This window comes from Halichoerus grypus, chromosome 8 (assembly GCF_964656455.1).
Source record: "Halichoerus grypus chromosome 8, mHalGry1.hap1.1, whole genome shotgun sequence".
Classification (NCBI taxonomy): domain Eukaryota; kingdom Metazoa; phylum Chordata; class Mammalia; order Carnivora; family Phocidae; genus Halichoerus; species Halichoerus grypus.
In genome coordinates, this window is record NC_135719.1 from 89,349,632 (window position 1) to 89,377,145 (window position 27,514).

Here is a 27,514-nt window from a genome sequence, read left to right on the forward strand (position 1 = left end):
CCACATCTTCTTTATCCATTCATCTGTTGAAGGGCATCTCGGCTCTTTCCACAGTTTGGCTATTGCGGACATTGCTGCTATGAACATTGGGGTGCATATGGCCCTTCTTTTCACTACATCTGTGTCTTTGGGGTAAATACCCAGTAGTGCAATTGCTGGGTCATAGGGTAGCTCTATTTTTAAATTTTTGAGGAACCTCCACACTGTTTTCCAAAGTGGCTGTACCAACTTGCATTCCCACCAACAGTGTAAGAGGGTTCCCCTTTCTTCACAACCTCTCCAACATTTGTTGTTTCTTTCCCTGTCCATTTTGGCCATTCTAACTGGTGTAAGGTGGTATCTCAATGTGGTTTTGATTTGGATAACCACTATTTGTAACCATAGAGTTCTTAAAACTTTGCAGTCAAATGCTCTACCACTGAGCTATACCCCCGAGTTCTTAAAACTTTGGAGAGAGGTATGTACTGTGATGATCAAAGAAAGTCTCAGCATCCCTCCTAACCTCCCATTATGGTCATTTTCAATATGACAAAGAAGAAATTAGGACCATTAGGACAGTATATTTTCTCAAGGAAGGAAAAAAATGAGGGAGCAGTGTAATTTGGGGGAAATAAAATACCTTGTCATAGGAACATCTATGTGTCTTCTGGAGAAAGTACAGTTTTGAACATCAACTGAAGATGACTCTGCAGTAGGAAGTTTTTACATAAAATTGCAAGTTTTAGTTCAGATGGCTCACTTGGAGGGAGAGGGGAAAGATGGCGGAGGAGTAGGGGACCCTATTTCAACTGGTCCCCAGAATTGAGCTGGATAACTACCAGACCACTCTAAGCACCCACGAAACCAACCTGAGATGTAAGAAGATCTGGATCTCTACAAACAGAATATCGCAGGCAGTTGGTTTTGAGGTACGAAGTGGAGAGCCGTGATTCTGCGGGCAGGTATCGGGCAGGTATCGGAGGACAAACGGCGGCGGGAGGGTGCCTGGCCGTGGGGATCCTACACCGCCGGTGAGTGACAGCCTCGCGCGCTGCGGACGGGGCACAGACTCACAGACCGGTAGCGGCGGGAAAGGACTTTAGGGCAGCCCCCGGGGTGGAAAACCAGACCGGCGGGGTCGCGCGCACGCCAACCGCAGCCCCCCCCCGGACAGAAACCGGAGCGACGGTCGCGCGCACCCGAACTGCAGCCTTGGAGACGGAAACTGGTGCCCAGTGTCCCGCCAGTGAACTGCAACCCCCGGGGGTGGAAACCCCAAGCGGCGGAGTTTCCGGCGCGCAAACTGGGAGCGGCTAGCGGTTTTAGAGGCACAAAGGGCAGAGACGTGTCCCGACCTGGAGGCAGGACTGGGGGCGCTGCGGAGGGGCGCAGAACCCAGGACGCTGCAGTTTATAGCAGCACGGACAGAAACGGAGACGGTGTGGCCTGGAGAGCTCACTGAAGAACAGACTGCGGTCTCTCTGCTCTGAGGCAGAGGGTTGGAAACGGTCTCTTCTGCTCTGACTCGCGGAAGATACGCGGAAAGCCGCCAGGGAAAGGCGCCAGAGAACAAAAGCCCCAAAGACTGATTCCCACTGAGCCCATCCCCCGCCACAGGGGCGCAGGGCAACTCCGCCCAAACAGGGTTGCCTGAGTAACAGCGCAGCAGGCCCCTCCCCCAGAAGACAGGCTGGGAAAACAAGAGGCCAGCAACCCTAAGGTCCCAAGAAAACAGTGCATCTTGCTTGGGTTCTGGTCAATAATTTCGACTCTATACATTCCCTCAAACACCCATCAACAGAATGACTAGGAGGAGGAGCCCCCAAAATAGAAAAGACTCAGAGATTATGACTTATGCTGCAGATTTACAAATGGATGCAGATATAACCAAGATGTCGGAGATGGAATTCAGGCTAGCAATTGTGAAGACAATGGCTAGAATGGAGAAATCAATTAACGGCAACATAGAGTCTCTAAGGGCAGAAATAAAAGGTGAATTGGCAGAACTTAAAAATGCTATCAATGAGATCCAATCCAATCTAGATAATCTAACAGCTAGGGTAACTGAGACAGAAGAGAGAATAAGCGATCTGGAAGACAGTATAATAGATAAAAAGGGAAAGGAGGCCAGGGAAAAACAACTCAGAATCCATGAAAATAGAATCAGAGAAATAAGTGACACCATGAGGCGTTCCAATGTCAGAATAATTGGAATCCCGGAGGGAGTGGAGAGAGAGAGAGGTCTAGAAGATGTATTTGAGCAAATCGTAGCTGAGAACTTCCCTAATCTGGGGAATGAAACAAACATTCAAGTCCTAGAGGTAGAGAGGACCCCTCCTAAGATCAAGGAAAACAGGCCAACACCCCGGCATGTAATAGTAAAACTTGCAAATCTTAGAACCAAGGAAACCATCTTAAGGGCAGTTAGAGGGAAGAGATTCCTTACGTACAGAGGGAGGAACATCAGAATAACGTCAGACCTATCCACAGAGACCTGGCAAGCCAGAAAGGCCTGGCAAGACATATTCAGAGTACTAAATGAGAAGAACATGCAGCCAAGAATACTTTATCTGGCAAGGCTTTCATTTAGAATGGATAGAGAGATGCAGAGCTTCCACGACCAGCAGAAGTTGAAAGAATATGTGACCGCTAAGCCGGTCCTGCAAGAAATATTAAGGGGGGTTCTATAAAAGGAGAAAGACCCCAAGAGTGATCTACAACAGAAATTTACAGGGACAATCTATAAAAACAACATCTTCACAGGCAACATGATGACAATTAATTCATATCTTTCAATAATCACTCTCAACGTGAATGGCCTAAACGCTCCCATAAAACGGCACAGGGTTGCAGATTGGATAAAAAGACAGGACCCATCCATATGCTGTCTACAAGAGACTCATTTTGAACCTAAAGATACATCCAGACTGAAAGTGAAGGGATGGAGATCCATCTTCCATGCCAGTGGACCTCAAAAGAAAGCTGGGGTAGCAATTCTTATATCAGACAAATTAGATTTTAAACTAAAGTCTGTAATAAGAGACACAGAAGGACACTATATCATTCTTAAAGGGTCTATCCAACAAGAAGATCTAACAATTGTAAATATCTATGCCCCCAACATGGGAGCAGCCATCTACATAAGCCAACTGTTAACCAAAATAAAGAGTCATACTGATAACAATACATTAATTGTAGGAGACCTCAATACTCCACTCAGCAATGGACAGATCATCTAAGCAGAAAATCAACAAGGAAACAAGAGCTTTGAATGATACATTGGACCAGATGGACCTCATAGATATTTACAGAACATTCCACCCTAAAACAACAGAATACTCATTCTTCTCGAGTGCACATGGAACTTTCTCCAGAATAGACCATATACTGGGTCACAAATCAGGTCTGAACCGATACCAAAAGATTGAGATTATTCCCTGCATATTCTCAGACCACAATGCTCAATGCTCTAAAACTGGAACTCAATCACAAGAAAAAAATTTGTTAGAAATTCAAACACTTGGAAGCTAAAGACCACTCTGCTCAAGAATGTTTGGGTCAACCAAGAAATCAAAGAAGAACTAAAACAATTCATGGAAATCAATGAGAACGAAAACACATCGGTCCAAAACCTATGGGATACTGCAAAGGCGGTTCTAAGGGGGAAATACATAGCCATCCAAGCCTCACTCAAAAAAATAGGAAAATCCCGAATTCACCAACTAACTCTACACGTTAAAGAACTAGAGAAAAAGCAACAAACGATGCCTAAGCCACGCATTAGAAGAGAAATAATTAAAATTAGAGCAGAAATCAATGAATTAGAAACCAGAAACACAGTAGATCAGATCAATGAAACTAGAAGTTGGTTCTTTGAAAGAATTAATAAGATTGATAAACCACTGGCCAGACTTATCCAAAAGAAAAGAGAAAGGACCCAAATTAATACAATTATGAATGAAAGGGGAGAGATCACGACCAACACCAAGGAAATAGAAACAATTATTAGAAATTATTATCAACAACTATATGCCAATAAACTGAGCCATCTGGATGAAATGGAGGCCTTCCTGGAAACTGATAAGCTGCCAAGACTGAAACAGGAAGAAATTGACAACTGAATAGGCCAATAACCAGTAACGAGATTGAAGCAGTGATCAAAAGCCTCCCAAAAAACAAGAGTCCAGGGCCTGATGGATTCCCTGGGGAATTCTACCAAACATTCAAAGAAGAAATAATACCTATTCTACTGAAGCTGTTTCAAAAAATAGAAACAGAAGGAAAACTTCCAAACTCATTCTATGAGGCCAGCATTACCTTAATCCCCAAACCAGGCAAAGACCCCATCAAAAAGGAGAATTTCAGACCGATATCCCTGATGAATATGGATTCCAAAATCCTCAACAAAATCCTAGCTAATAGGATCCAACAATACATTAAAAGGATCATCCACCATGACCAAGTGGGATTTATCCCCGGGATGCAAGGGTGGTTCAACATTCGCAAATCAATCAATGTGATAGAACACATTGATAAGAGGAGGGAGAAGAACCATATGGTCCTCTCAATTGATGCAGAAAAAGCATTTGACAAAATACAACATCCTTTCCTGATTAAAACTCTCCAGAGTATAGGGATAGAGGGAACATTCCTCAAGCTCATAAAATCCATCTATGAAAAACCCACAGCAAATATCATCCTCAATGGGGAAAAGCTGAGAGCCTTTCCCTTAAGATCAGGAACACGTCAAGGGTGCCCACTCTCATCACTGTTGTTCAACACAGTACTAGAAGTCCTAGCAACAGCAATCAGACAACAAAAAGAAATAAAAGGTATTCAAATTGGCAAAGAAGAAGTCAAACTCTCTCTTTTCGCAGATGACATGATACTTTATGTGGAAAACCCAAAAGACTCCACCCCCAAATTACTAGAACTCATCCAGCAATTCAGTAATGTGGCAGGATACAAAATCAATGCAAGAAATCAGTTGCTTTCTTATACACTAACAACGCAACTGTAGAAAGAGAAATTAAAGAAACGATTCCATTTACAATAGCACCGAAAACCATAAGATACCTCGGAATAAACCTAACCAAAGAGGTAAAGGATCTATACTCTAGGAACTATAAAACACTCATGAAAGAAATTGAAGAAGACGCAAAAAGATGGAAAAATATTCCATGCTCATGGATCGGAAGAATAAACATTGTTAAAATGTCTATGCTACGCAGAGCAATCTATACCTTCAATGCCATCCCGATCAAAATTCCAATGACATTTTTCAAAGTGCTGGAACAAACAATCCTAAAATTTGTATGGAATCAGAAAAGACCCCAAATCGCCAAGGAGATGTTGAAAAAGAAAAACAAAGCTGGGGGCATCACGTTGCCGGATTTCAGGCTATATTACAAAGCCGTAATCACCAAGACAGCATGGTACTGGCACAAAAACAGATATGTAGACCAATGGAACAGAATAGAGAACCCAGATATGGACCCTCAACTCCATGGTCAAATAATCTTTGACAAAGCAGGAAAAAACATGCAATGGAAAAAAGATAGTCTCTTCAATAAATGGTGCTGGGAAAATTGGACAGCCACATGCAGAAGAATGAAACTCGACCATTCTCTAACCCCACTCATAAAGATAAACTCAAAGTGGATGAAAGACCTCAATGTGAGACAGGAATCCATCAAAATCCTAGAGGAGAACATAGGCAGTAACCTCTTTGACATCGGCCACAGCAACTTCTTTCAAGATACATCTCCAAAAGCTAGTGAAACAAAAGCAAAAATGAACTTTTGGGACTTCATCAAGATAAAAAGCTTCTGCACAGCAAAGGAAACAGTGAACAAAACAAAGAGGCAACCCACAGAATGGGAGAAGATATTTGCAAATGACACTACAGATAAAGGGCTGGTATCCAAAATCTATAAAGAACTTCTCAAACTCAACACCCAAAAAACAAATAATCAAGTCAAAAAGTGGGCAGAAGATATGAAAAGACACTTCTCTGAAAAAGACATACAAATGGCTAACAGACACATGAAAAAATGTTCATCATCATTAGCCATCAGGGAAATCCAAATCAAAACCACACTGAGATACCACCTTACACCAATTAGAATGGCAAAAATGGACAGGGAAAGAAACAACAAATGTTGGAGAGGTTGTGGAGAAAGGGGAACCCTCTTACACTGTTGGTGGGAATGCAAGTTGGTACAGCCACTTCGGAAAACAGTGTGGAGGTTCCTCAAAAATTTAAAAATAGAGCTACCCTATGACCCAGCAATTGCACTACTGGGTATTTACCCCAAAGACACAGATGTAGTGAAAAGAAGGGCCATATGCACCCCAATGTTCATAGCAGCAATGTCCGCAATAGCCAAACTGTGGAAAGAGCCGAGATGCCCTTCAACAGATGAATGGATAAAGAAGATGTGGTCCATATATACAATGGAATATTACTCAGCCATCAGAAAGGATGAATACCCAACTTTTACATCAACATGGATGGGACTGGAGGAGATTATGCTAAGCGAAATAAGTCAAGCAGAGAAAGTCAATTATCATATGGTTTCACTTATTTGTGGAACATAAGGAATAGCATGGAGGACATTAGGAGAAGGAAGGGAAAAATGGGCGGGGGGAATTGGAGGGAGAGATGAACCATGAGAGACTATGGACCTGAGAAACAAACAGGGTTTTAGAGGGGAGGGGGAGGGGGGATTGGTTAGCCCGGTGATGGGTATTAAGGAGGGCACGTACTGCATGGAGCACTGGGTGTTATACGAAAACAATGGATCGTGGATCACTACATCAAAAACTAATGATGTATGGTGACTAACATAATATAATAAAATTAAAAACTACAAAAAAAAAAAGAATTCAAGGCAAAAAAAAAAAAAATGGCTCACTTGTAAGTTTTTTTAACCAAGTAACTGTGGTGTTCCCTTGATCTGTATTTTAAAATATAAAGTCCATGTATTAGGTAAGAATTTCTTCTCAACTTTTTCTAGTGAACACACACATATATGGTGAGCATATGGGTAAAAGATACTTTAATAATTTATTTCTACAATTCCTAGTAAACAAAATGAACAGTCATGATGATATGGCGTTTTACATTAAGACTTTAAATATGTACAGAAAATTTAGTTCTCTTCTTACCGACTTTAGATCATGAAAACTTTTTGTAAATGTAATTTATGTTTTTCTAAATGTAATGGTATGCACTGGTTAAGCTAAGGGTTTGAGATTTTTGAAACTGTGATAGGGAAACAATGGAAGTAAAGGAGGCCTGACTGTCCTTTAAAAAGCAGGCTTTAATTCATAGTTTCTTAGAAAAACCATTTGCATGTGTCCTGTAGTTACACAAATATAAGTCAAGAATGTTTTGAGAGAAACATTAAAATTATTTTTAGGAGAAGAAAAAGAGAAACATTATTTGGGGTTTTAGATGAATGGAGAAGTGCCTGCCAATTACTGGTTTTTTGTTTTTTGTTTTTTTCCCATGGAGAAGCAGCTTGTAGGTATCGGGGGGATTTTCTGTGTTTTCTCATTTGGGGATTGCATGTGGGGAAGCAAGAAGCAGAGAGAAGGGGAAGGACTGTATTTATGGGACTTCATGAAACTGAGCTGCCAAGTATCGCTTTAGTACCCAGGCGAGGAAGTTGCAGGAAGGGTGGGTTTCCCTCCAAATACACACAGTCTGGAGATTGGCAGTTTGGGCCACTTTGGAAGAATGTTGATCCATGGATACTTGTCATTTCACAAGAAAACCTTCCAGGTGTTTCGAGAATGGCTGAGAATGGGCATGGGCATGGTGGCCTTATGATGAGACAGCGAACAGATCCTCTCCCAGGGACAAGTTGCAGGAGCTGAAGCATTAGAGCTCTCACAGGAAGGGTGCCCTCATCCCTATCACATGCTGGTGAGAACTGAACATACTGGTTAAATACATAAAAGCACTGTATCTGTCAAGAAAAAATAAGTTACAACTGGAAAATATACAACAATCCTACAAAAAAAAAGAGAAAAGAAAGTCACCTCTCTCACATAAACACAACAACTAAATTAAAAGAAAAATGCCCAACCAGCTAGAGTTTATTTGTAAACAGTCTCAGGTCAGTGTTCGTATGAGCAGCCTCAGTAACCATAGAAGATTCCTGTTTCAAAGATAGGCAGCAGCAGCTGCAGTTTTGAGGCCACAGTGTGTCAGAAAGGTTGAGCGAAGTGGCCAGTTGGCAACATAATGTATTCGGTGCATTTTATGCTGTGAGTGATTATGAACGCCACAGAGGCTACTGTGCTGGATGTTACATATATCAGTAGATTATCCCCCCATTTGTTGTATATTATGTAGATGTACTATAGTCTGTTTATCCATTTACTCAATGAAGGGCATTTAGGTTTTGGTGATTATGAGTAGCTTCTTTTCATTTGTGAATGTGCCTAAGCTTTTATTTCTCTAAGGTAAACACTCAGGAGTGGGATTGCTGGGTCCTATGGTAGTGTATCTCTAACTTCGTAAGAAACTGCTAAACTGTTTTCCAGAGTGACTATGGCATTTTGCATTCCACTAGCAGGGTAGGAGAGTTCCAGTTGTTCTGGAACTTCTCAGCCTTGATATTATTGCAAATTTTTTATTCTAGCCATTTTAATAGGTATATAGAGGTATCTCATTGTGGTTGTAATTTGCATTTTTCTAGTGGCTAATGAGGCTGAAAGTTTTTTCATGTGCTTTTTTACCATCATTATATCCACTTAGGTAAAGTGTGTAAGTGTTTTTGCCCATTATATAATTAGATTAGTTGTTTTCTTACTGTTGAGTTTTGAAAATTCTTTATATACGGTAGTTCCTCCTTATCTGTGATCAATTGCAGTCTGGAAGCAGATGATCCTCCTTCTGATGTATTGTCAAGAGGTCAGTAGTAGCCTGACACTACATCACACTGCTTATGTCATTCGCCTCACTTCATCTCATCACATGGGTGTCTTATCACCTCACATCATAGGAGGAAGAAGGGTGAGAGCTATACAATAAGATATTTTGAGAAAGAGAGAGACCATATTCATGTAACTTTTATTACAGCATGTTGTTAAAATTGTTCTATTTTATTATTGTTGTTAATTTCTTACTGTGCCTAATTTATAAATTAAACTCTATCAAAGGAATGTATGTACAGGAAAAAGCATAGTATATATAGAGTTTGGTACTATCTGTTGTTTCAAGCATCCACTGGGGTTCTTGGAACATATCTCCCATAGATCAGAGGGAGCTACGATATTCTGGATATGAATCCTTTATTGGATAGGTGATTTGCAAATATTTTCCTGGTAACTTATCTTTTCCCTAAAAATATCTTTAATTTTAGTTAAATTTTGATGAAATCAATTTTTTTTCTTTTATGGGTTGTGTATAATATGGTATGACTAAGGAAAATCAGTGCCAAACCCCAAGTCCATATTTAGGGAGACCACATTGACACCTGCTATTCCCTGGAATGCTCTTCTCTGCCTCATCCTCCTGGTTGTCTCCTCCAAGACCCAAACTTTACTTCCTTAGGAAAGCTTTCTTGCTCCTTTCCTGTTTGCCTCCATGGGCACAGTCATTTCCTCCTCATTTGTGTACTCTCTCTGAACACTTATCTTCCCAATTATTTCTGGTTACATGCCCCTTCCTACCCGGCAGGGGGCTCCACAATGGCGGGGTCAAGCACTGGCATTATTCAACTTTGTATCCCCAGTGCATGGATTAGTACATAGTGGGTGCTCCACATATTCACTGAAAAAACAGAAGTGACTAATTTCTAAAGACATTATCCTTCTATCCTTAATAATTATGGGTTGCACCAGGGACAATTTGAGGATCTATAAAAAATGTTATTGCTTGAAGAACATTTAAAAGCTATCCTCAACTTAAAATTAAAAGTTTATTATTCTTTGAGAAGTCTGTTGATTTAGTCATCTAAATGGGCTTGCTGGAGAACAAGGGCTTGTCCTTTCTCAGAGGAAAAGACATAAGGGAATGAATGAAATTCATATAGAATTATGGGAGATTTTAAGTAGCTAAAGTAATTGATACCAACTGATGATATTGAAAAGTAAAACTACATAATTCTATCTGCAAAAGTTAAGTTTTTGATCATTGTTAGTATGTTAAAGTAAGATCCATATCAGAATTCTTGAGTGCCCAACTTATTGATAGCCACTAACTATATGAAGAGGCGCTGAGGAACCAACCCTCTAGTTGGGGAAAACATTCACATACCAAAATATAAACTCTGGGAATGAAGCTACGTTCTGACGATGATGATGAAATCTTCATAATTATAGGAAACAGCATTTTGTTGCCATATTTATAGGAAGTTAGATGTATTTGCTTTCATGTATTCATAACAGAATAGGATAACAGGGCCAACTCCAGGCACATTTCTGAAGGACAACAGTTTGTCTTGGTATCCGTGGTTGCCCCTCTCTGGATCTGCCTTCCCCAACCTCCACACAGTCCCAGAGTCCTCTAGCTCTCTGTTTGTGGACATGGCATACAAGAGATGAGAACTGCCTTTAAGAGCAATAGACTGAATTTGGGGTTTTAAGAACGAGAGAAGTCTGGACTGGTGGATCTGTCCATCATGACCTTGTCCCAGTTAAGGCATACTTGGGAGTCAGGAGAGGAATCTGAAGGTCAAAGAAGAAAGGTCTGGTAGAGATAACAATGGGGACAAGGGCTGAAGTTGATAGGAATACTGACCAGAATTAGGTGTGAACAGGAGAAATGGGATAATTTCAGGCTAATATTATGAAAGATGAATTTCCAGGAATAACTTGCTTTATAGAAGATATACTGGTGGACTAAGCCATCTGTCCCCTTGATGCTGGAAAGGGTTCCATGCTGTCACTCATACAATCTTCAACATCCTCATCCCTTTCTTGATCTCATCTCCTTTATAGACACTCAGATTTCTGCAGTTCTTGTTCTACAATTTGTGTGTGCATGTAATTTTGTCAAACCAGACACCTGGTAGCAGAGTAGAGGGCATAAAAATAAATAAATGTATAGACTCCAGAAAGTTATTTAGTGTCAGAATTTCAGCAGATACTGCACATGCACATTGCCAAAATACTCAATAGAGGGAGGTCAGCTCTTGTGGGGAGAATGTTTCTTTCTCCTTGGGGCCCATCTGCTTCTGTAGGTACAGGGCCAATTTATATTTCACAGATATGTTAGGAGGAGGGTGTGAAAACCTTACCTGGCACTGTTGATGCTTTAGTGCCCCTGATAGTTGCCTGGCCATCTCGACCCATGACCTGGCTCTGACTAAGTTCCTACATTCATCATGGAGGAGCCAAATTATGTGTAAGAAGAGTGATGGCATGTAGTTTTCATGGTGCCAAGATTATATATAACATAGTGTATGGGAGGGTGGGAATGGTGTGGTTGAGAAATGCCTATTTGGGTATTCAGAGCAGGTGGCATAAAAGTTACCCAAACCTTTTCCTCTCCTATGTATATAATGTATTCTGCATCTGCAGGATCGTAGTGGGACCCAGGAGATGGATACTAACAAATCCAAATTATGAAATAAAGAGTTTGGGGAAGTGGAGAACACCGCCAAGGGAGTGGTTGAAGTGATCATTGTAGAGGCTGTGCTAGGAGGGGGCTGGTATGTCAGAAAAATGGGGCTGGTGGCCATGATGGGGTTGAAGAGCACCTGTAGTGGGAGAATGGGAGTGAAAAAGTCAGACAAAGAGAGGTTAGTGGCATAGGGGACTTTCTGATATTGTTCCACAGGTGGAGTGATGACAAGGTTCAAAGTAGAGCTATGGCAGAGTTATCCCAGGGGATTAGGTATGAAGGTCTTAAGGGTTGTGGAGTAAAGGGCATTTGAGGCTAGGGTATTGGTTGTTTCATCAGTGTGAATACTGAAGTACCTAAGATAATGGTCTTCTCGGTATGGAGAGGAAAACTGAACCACTGCAGTCTTCAGTGTGGAGGAGTGAAAGAGAAGACTAGTAATGAAGAAGGAAGTAGGGAAGGCTTAGCAGACAGCAGGCACCTAGTGAAAACAAAGGGTGTTAGTATGAGGGCAAAAGAAAAATGATCAGAAAGTGGTAAAGAAGCAGTGAGGCTTGCCCTTCCCTTATCAGCATTCTGCTTCCCATCTCTCAGGTGAGGGCTAGGAGAGTGAACAGCCTTCACTGGAAGGGCGGTGGGGGAAGCAGGAACCTTGGACAGAGTCAGCTTTGGGTAAGAGCAGGAGATAGATGTACTCTTCCATGAAAAAGTTAAGTAGCGTGTTTGTTTGTTTGTTTTACAATGGAATCAAAATATTAGCCAGGAAAGTACAGAGAATTTGGAAGAGATCAGCAGTGGGAGGAAGAGAGTTTCCCAAGGTAACACAGTACTACATAGAAATGAGCATCCTAAAAGGGCAAAGGATACAGGACATTTGCTTTGGGATGGTGGTCGAGGTATCAGGAATAAGAGGTGTAGGGGACAAATAGAGTAGATGCTCCAAACAGGCATCCGTTGAGACTCAGGCAATATGGAATATTTGATGATAGCAGTAGACACCCGCTGTCATGTGCCGAAGGGCAGCAGAGACTGGCTAATCTAGCTGTGAGTGGTTCCCATGTACTGGTTACTAAGGTAATGTGATTTTTGCCCCACTTCTCTTTTGGACTGCATGTGCTCATGGGCCACATTTGTAAGAACTTTACCTAATTAGGACTCCAACATCCCTTTAAACTTTTAATCTGTATCAGATTATTACCACCAATTTATGTAACTATCACCAATTAGTTCTTGAATTTTAAGAAATAATATTGGAACATTTATTGGAATTATACATTATTACTAAAAATTCAGCACAACTTTCCATCATTCTTCAATAGATTTTTTTTAGCCTACTATTACACAGTAAATACAGATTCCATTTTAGTTTTTCTTTAGAAATAAATAATTGAATTATATAAAATTGAAAGGTTATGTTTCCAGCACAGAATGACTGGATACTCATGATAGGACTCAGACCTCAAATGTTATCCTAAAATTTTAGCCTTAACAAAAATCATAAATAAAAGCCCCATTTAAAAAAAATCACTGACGCATAACTAAAAATGAATCACTGAGTACTTTTAGCTGACATGTACATCCTTTTGTTGCTTAATGGACTCAAATTGCTCAAGTAAATATTACCACTGATGCTACCCATTTCATGCTGGGACCTCTGACAGCACAATGAAAGTTTGGGAAATTGTAAGGACAAGTGATATATCAAACACCAAGTCTGCCTACCTAATAGTATGTGTGGAAAAGATTGAAACTTCGATTTAATAATGTTTTTGTTTAAAATGTCCAGGTCTTAAAAACTAAACTGTATTTTTATCTTTCTTTGTCCTTGGGTTTTTTCTGGCTTTCTTTCTTTCTTTTTTAATTTATTTTATTTTTTTTATTATTATGTTATGTTAATCACCATACATTACATCATTAGTTTTTGATGTAGTGTTCCATGATTCATTGTTTGCGTATAACACCCAGTGCTCCATGCAGAACGTGCCCTCTTTAATACCCATCACCAGGCTAACCCATCCTCCCACCCTTTCCCCTCTAGAACCCTCAGTTTGTTTTTCAGGGTCCATCATCTCTCATGGTTTGTCTCCCCTTCCGATTCCCGCCCTTCATTCTTCCCCTCCTGCTAACTTCTTCTTCTTCTTTTTTTTTTAACATATAATGTATTATTTGTTTCAGAGGTACAGATCTGTGATTCAACAGTCTTGCTCAATTCACAGCACTCACCATAGCACATATCCTCCTCAATGTCTGTCACCCAGCCACCCCATCCCTCCTACCCACCACTCCAGCAACCCTCAGTTTGTTTCCTGAGATTAAGAATTCCTCATATCAGTGAGGTCATATGATACATGTCTTTCTCTGATTGACTTATTTTGCTCTGGCTTTCTTTCTTAAGAGTAATTCTGTCAGACCTGTAAATATAGAGAACAAATTGATGGTTTCTGGAGAGAAGGGGGGAGGGAGGATGTGTAAAATGGGGGATGGGGAGTGGGAAATACAGACTTCCAGTTATGCAATGAATAAGTATCACAGGGATAAAAGGCACAGCATAGGGAACATAGTCAATGATATTGTAATAGCGCTGTATGGTGACAGATCATACCTACACTGGTGGTGAGCATAGCATAACATTTAGAGAAGTTGAATTGCTATGTCGTGCGCCTGAAACTTATGTAACATTGTGTGTCGACTATACTCAAATAGGAAGGTTTAAGAAAAGAGTGATTCTGATTACAAAGTGTGGGTTGAAACTTAGATATTCCTTATGAATTTAAATATTAAAATCTGTTATTGTGAAAATGTGACAATTGTCTCTTACACCAAAGGCGACCCCATGGCTCATTGAGAATGGTTGGGAGTTCCCATGAAGGACACATTCTAACCCATCTTTCTTCCTGCTCAGTATCTGGATGATGCATCTATCCTGAGATATTGTGCGCTCAGAGGGGCTCACCACTAGCTCAGAAAACAGCTGTTGGCTCCCTTGCCAGGATCCCAAACAAACAGTAAATAAAGAGAATAGAGTGGATTTGTGAGGTGACCTCTCACCTTGGCTAAACTTTCAAAGTGAAATAATTAAATCAGAAAGAATAGTAGCACCTTTCTGTTTTACAAAAAGATCAACTTAGCTGTGTGCACTGAAGGGCCAGTGCCCAGGAATACGGCCTGCCACTAGGTATCTGATCTAAAACAAAGGCAAGTCATCCGACATGTGGTTTACCTGACCTGGGGGCCCTGACAATTGGTGTCAAGTGAAGGAGTGACTCACACCCCCACCCCCGTCCCTAGAATAAGGCTAAACAGTCTTCATGTATTTTGCTTTTCTTTACTGCAGGACATTTGTGAAGATATTTCGGATCATGTGGAGCAAATCCATGCGCTCCTCGAAACGGAGTTCTCCCTGAAGCTGCTGTCCTACTCCGTCAATGTGATTGTGGACATCCATGCCGTACAGCTCCTCTGGCACCAGCTCCGAGTCTCTGTGCTGGTTCTGCGGGAGCGGATTCTGCAGGGTCTGCAGGACGCCAATGGCAACTACACCAGGCAGACGGACATTCTGCAAGCTTTCTCTGAAGAGACAAAGGAGGTGGGTATTTGAAGCCAAGTAACGTGCTATCATGTGTGACCATTGGAGAATGTTTTCAGTTCAGAGATGTGGGATAAGATTTCTTTGTAGGTAAATAATCAGGTCCTGAGCTGGGCTTTGAATCTAGGTATAGTGACCGGAGGCTAGGGCCCTTCTAATGTGAATAAAACTTTAGACCAGAGTTAATTCACACCTGATAGTTTGCACAGATACCACCCATCGTGGTTGGTGTTAACCTGGCTTCTTGTTCCCCATTCAGTTATTCGATAAATATTTATTGAGCACTTACTATGGCTAGGCACTAGGTGCTAAGAATGTAATAGTGATCAAAATGTGGTCTTTGCCTTCAAGGAGTCTAGTACCCAATAAAGACAAAAGGACAGATATTAAGGGCAGATTGTGATAAGTCCACATGATGCCACCGGAGGACAGAGAAGGGGCACCTAACTCAGACAGGAAAGCTTTTCTAGAAGAAGTGAGTCCAATCTGGGACCTGAAGGAGAAACAGGATTAGACTGAGTAATAGAGGTTCTAGACAGAGGAATGGCTTCATCAAAGATCCAGAAGTAAGAGAATAACAAGCTCAGAGAGCTATAGACAACACTGGAGCAAAAAGTTCAAGGCACCAGGGTTTGAACTAATAGGGGAGCAGAGGTCAGATTATGAAGATGAAAAGTCATATTAGAAGATTTGGACTTTATTTTAGGGACAACAGGAGAGTTTGTTAGGGGAATTGACATGATTAAATTCATGCTTTGAAAAAACTCTTCTGGATGCAATGAGTCAAATGAGCTTCAGGATTTTACACAACCAATGTATTTGGATTTTTTGTACTCATATTAAGAGTAGTTTAAAGAGTTTGTTGTTGTCACTTTTGATGCATGGCTTAAGAATGAACACTGTGGGGGCACCTGGGTGTCTCAGTCGATTAAGCATCAGACTCTTGATTTCAGCGCAGGTCATGATCTTGGGGTCGTGAGATTGAGCCTCGTGTCGGGCTCCACACTCAGCATGGAGTCTGCTTGTCCCTCTTCCTCTCACTCTGCACCTCCCTCCCACTCCTGCTTACACTCTCTCTCTCTCAAATAAATAAATAAATAAATAAATAAAATCTTAAAAGAAAAAAGAATGAACACAGTGAATTTGAATCCAAATGAACTCTCCTAATCCCACATAAAATTGACATATATAGGAGCAAAGCATTGTGCTAACTAAGCAAGTGTGTGTGTGTGTGTGTATGTGTGTAGATAGCTAGATAGATATGGCATATAGAATCATAGAATGTGTGTGTGTATATATAGTCCCTTGGCTCTTGACATCCACATTCATGTCCTACCCTTGGTTTTGTGGAAAATATATACTGTAGAAGTTTATAAAATATATGTTGTAGAAGTTTACAATATATTTTAGAAGTTTATTTATATAAATAAATAAGATTAAAAGGCCTTATAATGAGTGTTGCATAATTCAGTATTAATTAATGTTTCAGTGGCTCCAACATTTTCAACAACACAAAACAAATCTGTGCCTATTCTCATAAATGATTTATACTTGTTAATTATTGTTTTCATAACAATGATGCTCTTGCTTTAGCAAATTCCCCACAGGCCCTGGAAGTTTATGAGAATCAAAAGCTACTGGGCTCACTTCTAGCTTTATGTTCTTTGTTTTCATTTGGCTTTTCCTGTTACTGTGGCAGTGAGGGAGGTGAGACAGACTTTGGTAGAGTCCTTTTTTTAATCACAGAATGAATACATGGGTGTGTGTGTGTTAGTGCCCAGATGCCATTCCTCCCAGATGGGATCCTTAGAGGGGCCCTGACTGGGACTCTTGTGGTCCTGGGAGACTACAAAAAATCCCAAACTGTCCAACTCTGCCCTAAATGTGGTATTCATGAGGTGTACACCGATGAGGTAGAGATGAGAACTGGGAAAGATAGATCTAAATTCTGAAGAGCTCCTTCTTTAGATATCTACCTGCCATCCCCAATCTATATATATTTTTGTTGTTGTTAGTGTTCCTCCTTATGTGTCCTGCTGGCTCTGTCCAACGTCCAGTATTGATCGGTCATCAGATCTGCCCACTTTCTACTCCTAGAAGGGAGCATAAGAAATCACTGGATAAAACCAGTTCATTTTACATATTTACTCATTAAATAACCATTTACTGATCACCAACTCTTTGTTGTAGAGCAGGAGATATAGCAATATGCTAGGGTTTATTGTTATCATCGTTGTTGTTTTGTGGAATACGTTCATCATGCACTGATTTGACCTTGGGTCATTCAAGAGATGGTAGCCCAGGTAACGATGAAAAGCCATTGAGGCTAACTAATTGTCACTGGCTACTGCTCTATGTTTTGAGTTTATATTAAGTAGTGTCCATGATGGTTCTCACAATGTGAGCTCAACAGTTATTTACAGATTGGATTGGAAACAATTTTGTGCATTTTCATATTTGAAATTCTTTAGTTCTGTCATAAATATGCAAGAATATGTTGTATGAAGGGTAAAAGAACAGTGGATTCTTAGCCATCTGCTTTGTGGATATTTTTCTATGAATTAAAGCACTGTTTCCATTACCATCCTTCCTAAAGATATGGAAACCTGATCCTGTTTGTGCCTCTAGTGTGACTCCATGAGAACATTTCAAAGACTGCTTGGTTGTATTTGTTTCTGCCAGTAAGCACACTGGGACTGTGGAAAACAGGAAGGGAATTAGGATAAAATTCTAAGCTTTATCAGAATACATTAGGTTATTAAAGATTTATAGAATGAAGAGGGAAATGGTATAAAACAGGCTGATAAACTGAAATCGTAGATGTCCTTCCAGTGAAAGTGAATTCATTTTCTCTTTTTGTAAGTTAGTTGAGTTTCTGAGCCACATTAAAGAATAAGTTGGAAAGTTGAAAAAGTGGCAAGTTCTCTCTCTGTCTTTGCAAAAACAAAATGCATAAGTTTAGTTCTTTTATTTAAATATGACGCAGGCCATATTTTGTAAGCAAATTAGCAAATGTTTTGCCAAAGCAAAACCAACCAACTAAACAAATAAAAAAATAGGGCAAAGCTCAACATTGTGTAAAAAATGTGTTGTACTGAAATTTTTCATATTTCAGATACTTTGATAAATACTTTATATTTATTGTTTCATTTAGTAAGGAGTGTAAGAGATATTAAAAATAGTTCCATTTTATAGATGGAAAAACTGAATCTGAGAGAGGTTTAGTGACTACCTAAGGACATAAATCTAAGAATAATTAAATAGAACAAAAAAAACAGCTCTTAATCGAGCTCTATTGTAATAATAGTAATTCTTTCCTCCTCTCCTCCGCCCCTCCCTTCCTTCCTGCTTTCCTTTCTATCTCCCCTAAATATTTACTGATTTCCTACTATATATACGACACTAGGCATTCAAAGATGAATAATAAACATCTTAGGAATCACCTTAATATTTTTGTTAGATCCTCAAAACAGTTCTGGGAGGTAGGCAGGGAAGGTGCTGGTATTCTTATTTCACAGATGATATTGTATCCATCTATCAGGTAATAGGACTGAGGTTGAGAGAGGTAAAATCACACAGGTAGTAACTGTTAATAATATGAACACAATAGCAAACAGTGATTAAAAACTTGCCATATGCCAGATGGTGTGGTAAGTAAGCACTTTGCCCACATGATAGTCACCCTCTCTGTGGGAATGCATTTGTCTTTCTAGAGCACATACCCAAAGCACTTTGTGTGTTCTTCTACTAGCCCTTGTCATAGGTCCATTTATATCATGACAGAGTACCTGCTAGATTCAAACTGCATGATTGTTGGTACCAGATTAGAATCATCTCTATCTCCCATAGCGCCTTATTTGTATCATTGTAAATAAAAGTCTCATGAGTTGAATTCAATTAAATAATGCAGATAATCACTACTTTAGGGATAGAAGAGGGAGATACAATTTCAGGTTGATGGACTAGGATTTATCTTGGAAATTATTCATTTGACTTATAATTTTAGCCTGTAGAAAATGGAGATTCTTAAAAATAATGACTATAGTATAAATAAAACATACTAAAATATTTTTGTGTATTTTCCCCTTGCCTATCAGAAAGTAAACTTTGCTTTGCTTTCCATTTTCCTATCATTACTTGCTCTTCTCGGTCTACTGCTGCTCTCCAGAACATATTCAGAACTATAGAATCCCAACATGGTAGGCCTAAAAGGAATCTGATCAAGAATCTAGTTCATGTGGTCTAAAGACTCGGGGGGTGTGTGGCATTCTGGTAAGAGGTCTGTGAATGTATATGTTAGTAGTTGAAGTGTAACAAACACCATGTAGTGAGATTAGGGGAGGAAGGGGTTGGGGGGCATACAAAATTTTTTACTGTACCCATGATTAAAACAGTAAAATTCTATTTCCAACTCTCTTCTCAGTAAGAACACTAAGTCAGTGTACAAAACTGACCTTGACGTAACAATGGACACCAATAGAACTTTGGGGGCATTTTAATAGGGAGATCTTCAAGTCTCTAAATTATGAATATTATCTCATATTCATTGGTAGCAAAATGTAATGTTAAAGAAAGAAAGATCTAAGAAGACATTTGGAACTAGAGCTTCAGTTAACTTAATTATGGGTGAGGAACAAAGCAAAAATTTTGTTTCAAATTGGGGAAGTGGGGGAAGAGTTTCCTTGATGTCTCAGAGAAGATTGAAGCCAGCAATAAAGTGAATAAATTACCATCTCCATAAAACATAAGCTTCATCTGAGAAACTGCTTCATAGCATATTAAATCGAGGTACATTTGAGTTGAGACAGTGCTAGGCAGCCATGACACAGCTAATGGCACTTCACAATTAAATGTGATATTTCTGAAGTAAAAAAGGACTGTAAAAACAATGTGCACTCTTCCTCACCTCTCTACCCACCTGAGACTATTACTTACATGCATTAGAAAGTTGTCTGGGACAGTGGTCCAGAACAAAGCCACGGGGCTAAAAATATTAGTATTACCAAGCAATATTTTAAGAAATGAAACTTATTATTCATCTCCTCTGAGATACTTCAGAGAACTTTCTTTTTTATTTTATTTTATTTTATTTGTAAGATTTTATTTATTTATTTGACAGAGAGAGACATAGTGAGAGCAGGAACACAAGCAGGGGGAGTGGGAGAGGGAGAAGCAGGCTTCCCGCGGAGCAGCGAGCCCGATGTGGGACTTGATCCCAGGACCCTGGGATCATGACCTGAGCCGAAGGCAGACGCTTAACGACTGAGCCACCCAGGCACCCAGAACTTTCTTTTTTTAAAAATTGCATGGTGAAATCTAGAAAAAGTACTTTTGAAGAATGTTCTTAATAACAAACTGTGTTAAAAACAATGCATGGGTAGATGCTTATCATTTGGTCTTTAGGATATGAAATGATACGCTGTGTGCTGTTCTTTGTTTTGTTTTTCAGGGAGGGATTTTTTCCACATTAAAAATGCAGTCTTATTAAAAATAGTTACCCCTAAGTGACAGTCAGCCATGTACAGAAATAGTTGGCCTGGTTGGGAACAGGATGGGAGAGGGTTCCCTTTGGGGCACCAAGTGTTTTTGAGTATGGTATTTTCTTTCCCAAACAAAAGACTGGCTAGGGAAGGGATCTTCAGGGTAAGACTTAGGAAAATGTAGCCATACCCTATTATCTGAAATGTAGTCTCACACCATGTATTCATCTAATATCTTTTATTGAGTACCAGTTATTTTCAAGCATAACAGTATCCCTGATCTTAGGAGTCTGTGACCATCACGGTGGACACCAAATACTTTCCCAGGGCTAGAGAAACAGGTGACTGACACTTGTAGGGGTCTAATTTTTACCTGAACTCTCAAAGTTCTTTTTCTCTACCCATCATAGAAACACTTTTACTTAAAACCTCTTTCACCTTACTTAAGTAGCTGCAGTGCTGTACTTTTATGATAAAAATGATAGAAAATTATCCAAATTTCAACTAGCTAGTAATTTAATTTTTTATTGTTTTGTTTTGTTTTTCTTTTCTTTTTTTATTATTATGTTTCAGTTAGCCAACATGTAGTACATCATTAGTTTTTGATGTAGTGTTCAACGATTCATTAGTTGCGTATATCACCCAGTGCTCATCACAACACATGCCCTCCTTAATGCTGTAGTTAGTAATTTAAATACCAACTTATGGGATAGCTTGGGAACTTAACCATCATTTATAATACTGATTGTGTGAAGGAATAGGTTCTGAGTACTGAACAACCAAATTTAAAAATTTAAATAAATACAAGCTGCTTTTAAATAAGAGGTTCCATATTACTCTCTTAAAAATTGCATAAAGTGTGACTTTTGTTTGGCTGACTCATTCCTTGGTGGTTTTGGCTTCTGACTTTGTTATTTAAAGGGTTTGGTCCAGATATGAAGCATAAAAACCACACAATTCCATTTAGATAATTTTTATTGAGATTGGCAGTTAATACTCGTTTCCCATTTTTGTGAAGTGTAATTTAGCATAGGGATACCTCTCATTTTGATGAAACTTGCCCCCTCAATATACTTGATTAGTAAAAGTAATAATATAATAAGTGGTAAGAGTGAACATTTATTGAGCACCTATTCATGTTATTAATTCCTTTAAGACTCACAACAACCCTTGACATGGCTTGTCATTTGCTTTTTACAAATGAAGGAAATGAGGTTTAGTGACATCAGGCTACTGGCTCATGGTCACATTTGACTCTGAAACTTGGGCTTTTAATCACTAGAGTCAACTAAAACTACATAATCAGAGGAAGAAATTACACGAAGTCATAGAGTTACATTCCAAAACGTCCTCATTCATGCATTCATTCTTTTATTCAACAGATACATCTGTGATTGCTTACTCTATGCATACCACCATGCTAAGTGTTGCAAGTATTCTGTTGAGTCAACCATTTTCTATGTGATTCATGCTCCTGTGGTGCTTAAAACCAATGGGAGAAACAAATATCAAATAATCACAATAGTATTTACTTACAGATTGAGGTAAATGCTTAAAGTTAAAACAACATAATTTTATTTTTTTATTATGTTATGTTAGTCACCATTCATTACATCATTAGTTGTTGATGTAGTGTTCCATGATTCATTGTGTATAACACCCAGTGCTCCATTCAGTACGTGCCCTCTTTAATACCCATCACCAGGCTAACCCACCCCCCCACCCCCTCCCCTCTAGAACCCTCAGTTTGTTTCTCAGAGTCCATAGTCTTTCATGGTTCGTCTCCCCCTCCGATTTCCCCCCCTTCATTTTTCCCTGCCTGCTATCTTCTTCTTTTTTTTAAACATATAATGTATTATTTGTTTCAGAGGTACAGGTCTGTGATTCAACAGTCTTACACAATTCACAGTGCTCACCATAGCACATACCCTCCCCAATGTCTATCACCCAGCCACCCCATTCCTCCCACCCCCCACCACTCCAGCAACCCTCAGTTTGTTCCTGAGATTAAGAATTCCTCATAACAGTGAGATCATTTTTCTTATAAGCTCTCATAAAACTGTGTTGATCCAATGAACAACATAGTCTTATGAGAGCTTATAAGAAAAAAATTCTGACTTAGGTGGGAGTTTGGAATGTTGAAGAAGTTAAGTTTGATCTGAGGCCTGAGGGGTAAGTAAGAGTAAACTCGTTAAGGGAAGTTGTAAGTGGGAAGCCTTTTTGACAGAGGGAAATAGCATGTGCAAAAGCCCTGAGGCAGAAGGAACTCATTATGTTCAAAAACTATAAGGAGAACACTGTGGCTGGGTGTAGCCAGGGAGGAGAGAGCAGCTTGAGAGAGGCCTCTACATGTTCTTGGAAGGGTTGGGGATTTTAACCCAGCAGCAGGAAGTTAATAAAGGACTTTAAGCATCATGTTTGTAATTTGTAAAGGGGCAGAGGGAGAAGGAGAGAGAGAGAATCCCAAGCAGACTCCCCACTGAGCATGGAGCCCAACACGGGGCTCGATCTTACCACCCTGAGCCGAAACTAAGATTTGGACGCTTAAGGAGGGCACGTTCTGCATGGAGCACTGGGTGTTATGCACAAACAATGAATCATGGAACACTATATCTAAAACTAATGATGTAATGTATGGGGATTAACATAACAATAAAAAAATTAAAAAAAAAAAAGATTTGGACGCTTAACTGACTGTGCCACCCAGGCGCCCCAAGGTTACTTTTTACAATGTGGCAATGTGGAGTACAAACTGGAGGATGGGGTATGTCTGTTTGAAATCATATCCAATGAATCAGAGAAAATTATTATACAGAGGTCAGAGTGTGGACTCTGGGTCAGAAAGCCTCCATTTCAGGCCTAGTTTGGCCCCTAGGTGCAAGGCCATATGCTAGTTATATACCTTTTTTTGGCTTAGGCTCCTCTAATATGTCCCCTATAAAACAGGGACAATAGTACAGACCCCAGAAGAAAGTCATTGTGAGGATTAAATGAAAAAGTAATAGTAGTGGGGCGCCTGGGTGGCTCAGTCATTAAGCGTCTGCCTTCAGCTCAGGTCATGATCCCAGGGTCCTGGGATTGAGCCCCGCATCTGGCTCCCTGCTCGGCAGGAAGCCTGCTTCTCCCTCTCCCACTCCCCCTGCTTGTGTTCCTGCTCTCGCTATCTCTCTCTCTCTGTCAAATAAATAAATAAAATCTTTAAAAAAAAAAAGTAATAGTAGTAATCAACCATCCCCATTTATACATGAGGAAACTGAAGTTGAGAAAAGTTAAATGAGGCTTATTATTATTATTCTTTATCTGGATATTGTGGAGTACCATTGAGGGGAGTAGGAGATAAAGGCAAGGTGAAGGTGTGAAGGGAGAGAAAATTTCCAAAAGCAAAATGAACAAATGAACAAAAACCCAGTGTGAGGTCCCAGAGTGGCCAGATCTTGGGATAACCTGGCTGAAACGACACAGGGTTCAGCAACCACATGACTTCTGGATTCAGTTTGCTCACCCACTTCCTCCTCCAGTAGAAGAGAGGTCTGGGGATATAACGACCCTTCACTTTTCGGTTTCCTTCCTTCATCTCCTAAGGGGCTAGATCAGATCAGGATCTCCTTAGCTGGTAGGCATAAAAGGATTCCAGGGCCCTTCTGTCTTAAACAAATCGTTAATCAAAAATCTCCCCATTTGTTGTGTGATATTAGAAACCACATTAGTGATGAGTGCCTGAGAGTCTCAGTCAGTTAAGCAGCCAACTCTTGATTTCGGCTCAGGTCATGATCTCAGAGTCCTGGGATCGAGCCCTGAGTCGGGCTCCATGGTCAGTGGGGAGTCAGCTTGAGGGTTCTCTCTCTCCCTCTGCCTCCTCCTCTCAAATAAATAAATCTTAAAAAAAGAAACTGCATTAGTGATGAGACAAAAGCCTTCATCACATAGTCAAAGATTAAAAATTAAAAATACTGGGGCGCCTGGGTGGCTCAGTTGGTTAAGCGACTGCCTTCGGCTCAGGTCATGATCCTGGAGTCCCTGGATTGAGTCCCGCATCGGGCTCCCTGCTCGGCAGGGAGTCTGCTTCTCCCTCTGACCCTCCCCCCTCTCATGTGCTTGCTCTCTCTCATTCTCTCTCTCTCAAATAAATAAATAAAAAATCTTAAAAAAAAAAATTAAAAATACTTACTTGTAAAGCTATTTTTTAGCACAGGGGGATTTCAAATCAAACTGGCCTATCTTGAATTATAAATAACAAGGGAGGGAGGCAGTTGGTATGTAACATACACAAATGGAAAAGGGGGAGAAAAATGCGTGCAAAGAGAGGGGACAGGGACTAAGATGGTAAGTTTTGATATTCATTACTTTTCTCCAGGATTACCTGTGTTTATCTTCAAGAGGGTGGGTACAAAGAGAAGCTGGTTCTGAACTGTTTCGGTGAGGTATGCAAATTCTGTAGTTCACCTTCCTGTGATTTATGAATAAAAAGTTAACATGACAGACTTAGTGTAATTAATTATACCACTTAAACATATTTATTGAGCATCTTCTATAAGCTAGCCACTGTGGTCAGGGCCGGAGTGATAGCAACATGCAAGGCAGATGTTCATGGACATTTTACTCTTATATTGCTTTGTTCACAGAATTTTATTACTTAAGGCATCACACTAGAAATGCTTATTAAATGAACTATGGGCTATTTTAAATTGGAAAGTTAAGGCAAGAATGGATATTTTTGGCTCAACCTTGACCATTTCTATCAAGCCTCTATTCTCCAGGTTAAAGAAAAATCCCCAAATATTTAAGAACAGGATACTATAGAAAGCAATATAATTGATTAATATGCCTTTCTGTATGTTAAACCAAAAGCAATTGAGACTACTGCATTTTTGCCCTTTACGGTGGCCTCTGCTGAGATTTCATTTGAATAGCAGTTGAGTGTAATTGATGTAGCATTTACTGAAACTGTTGCCCTTGTCTGTTTCAGGGCCGGCTTGATTCTCTAACAGAAGTGGATGACTCAGGACAGTTAACTATCAAATGCTCTCAAAATTACTTGTCTCTGGATTGTGGTATTACTGCTTTCGAACTGTCTGACTACAGTCCAAGTGAGGATTTGCTCGGTGGCCTAGGTGACATGACCTCTAGCCAGGTCAAAACCAAACCCTTTGACTCTTGGAGCTACAGTGAGATGGAAAAGGAGTTCCCTGAGCTCATCCGAAGTGTTGGGTTACTCACGGTGGTGACCGACCCCATCCCTTCCAACTGCAGCAAAGCAGTTAGTGAGGAGACATCTGAAGTACCTCTTTCAGCAGATGACAAAGGTGGATGTGAGGAAGACAGTGCTTTGACAGTCGAGGAGCCACTGGGCTTAATGCCCGGGACGTCATCTTCAGGGGAAGCTCTGACAAATGCCGATCAACACCCTCCTGAGCCTGTGAAGCAAGAATCCAGTTCCTCCTTCCAACTTGGGACAAAGAACCAACAGCCTCTGCCTTGTGAAAATGCAACTCCTAAGCGATCCATCCGAGATTGCTTTAATTACAATGAGGACTCCCCCACGCAGCCCACATTGCCAAAAAGAGGGCTTTTCCTTAAAGAGGAAACTTTTAAGAATAATCTGAGAGGCACCGATGGAAAGAAGCAGATGGCTGATCTCAAGCCTGAGATGAGCAGAAGCACCCCCTCTCTGGTGGATCCTCCCGACAGATCCAAGCTTTGTCTGGTGTTACAGTCTTCCTATCCCAACAGCCCTTCTGCTGCCAGCCAGTCGTATGAGTGTTTGCACAAGGTGGGGGAGGGGAATCTTGAAAACACCGTCAAAAGTCACATGAAGGAAATATCCTCCAGCCTGGGGAGGCTTAGTGACTGCCATAAAGAGAAACCTCGACTTAAAAAGCCACACAAGGCCCCAGAAGAGGTGCCTCTGTGCCGAACACCGAAACGTGGAGCGGGTTCAGGCAAGCAGGCTGAAAGCATGAGGAGCTCAGCTGTGCCCAGTGGAATTCCTTCAGGTACTCCCAAGGCCGTAGAGGGGCCAGAAACAGATTCCATTTCCACATCCTCACTCGAGCCATGTCATAAGAAGAGTTGGAAGGCCAAATTGCCAGTGCAGTCAGAAACATCCAGTTCACCACCTTTTACTCAAAGTAGCGAATGCTCTGTTGGCTCAGACAACGTCGTGTCTCCAGTACCCCTTCTTTCAAAAAACAAAAGCAAAAAAAGTTACTCCTCCTCGCCAAGTCACGTCACCAGGAACGGTCAGGTGGTGGAGGCCTGGTATGGCTCTGACGAATACCTAGCACTGCCCTCTCATCTGAAGCAGACCGAAGTCTTAGCGTTGAAGTTGGAGAACCTAACAAAGCTTCTGCCTCAGAAACCCAGAGGGGAAACCATCCAAAATATTGATGACTGGGAACTGTCTGAAATGAACTCGGATTCTGAGATCTATCCAACGTACCACGTCAAGAAGAAGCATACGAGGCTAGGCAGAGTGTCTCCGAGCTCATCCAGTGACATAGCCTCTTCCCTGGGGGAGAGCATGGAGTCGGGGCCCCTGAGTGACATTCTTTCTGACGAGGAGTTGTGCATGCCTCTCTCTGGTATGAAAAAATACATCGATGAGAAGTCAGAGAGAGCTGCATCCTCTGAGAAAAATGAGAGCCATTCTGCCACAAAGTCTGCTTTAATTCAGAAACTGATGCAAGATATTCAACACCAAGACAACTATGAAGCCATATGGGAAAAAATAGAGGTAAGGTGGTCTTCTTAACTTGCAGGATTTCTTACCTGATCTTTGGAAGTGATGCTGGGAAAAGCTCAGTCCCTCCTTATCATCATTATAAAAAGTGTTGCCATGTTTGATAAGCCTGATTCCTTAAAGGAAGAAAAGAAAAAACAATAATGATC

General features: G+C 40.5%; 1 protein-coding gene across 3 annotated transcripts in view; it reads left to right on the forward strand.

Annotated features, from left to right (window-relative positions):
• AKAP6 (A-kinase anchoring protein 6) overlaps window positions 1-27,514 on the forward strand; it is a 491,158-nt gene that overhangs the window by 196,512 nt on the left and 267,132 nt on the right. For all 3 annotated transcript variants that reach the window (XM_078053548.1, XM_078053547.1, XM_078053549.1), the window contains 2 exons: window positions 14,895-15,146; window positions 25,593-27,359. In XM_078053548.1, coding sequence (XP_077909674.1) covers window positions 14,895-15,146; window positions 25,593-27,359 — 2,019 coding nt within the window. The remainder of the gene's footprint in view (window positions 1-14,894; window positions 15,147-25,592; window positions 27,360-27,514) is intronic.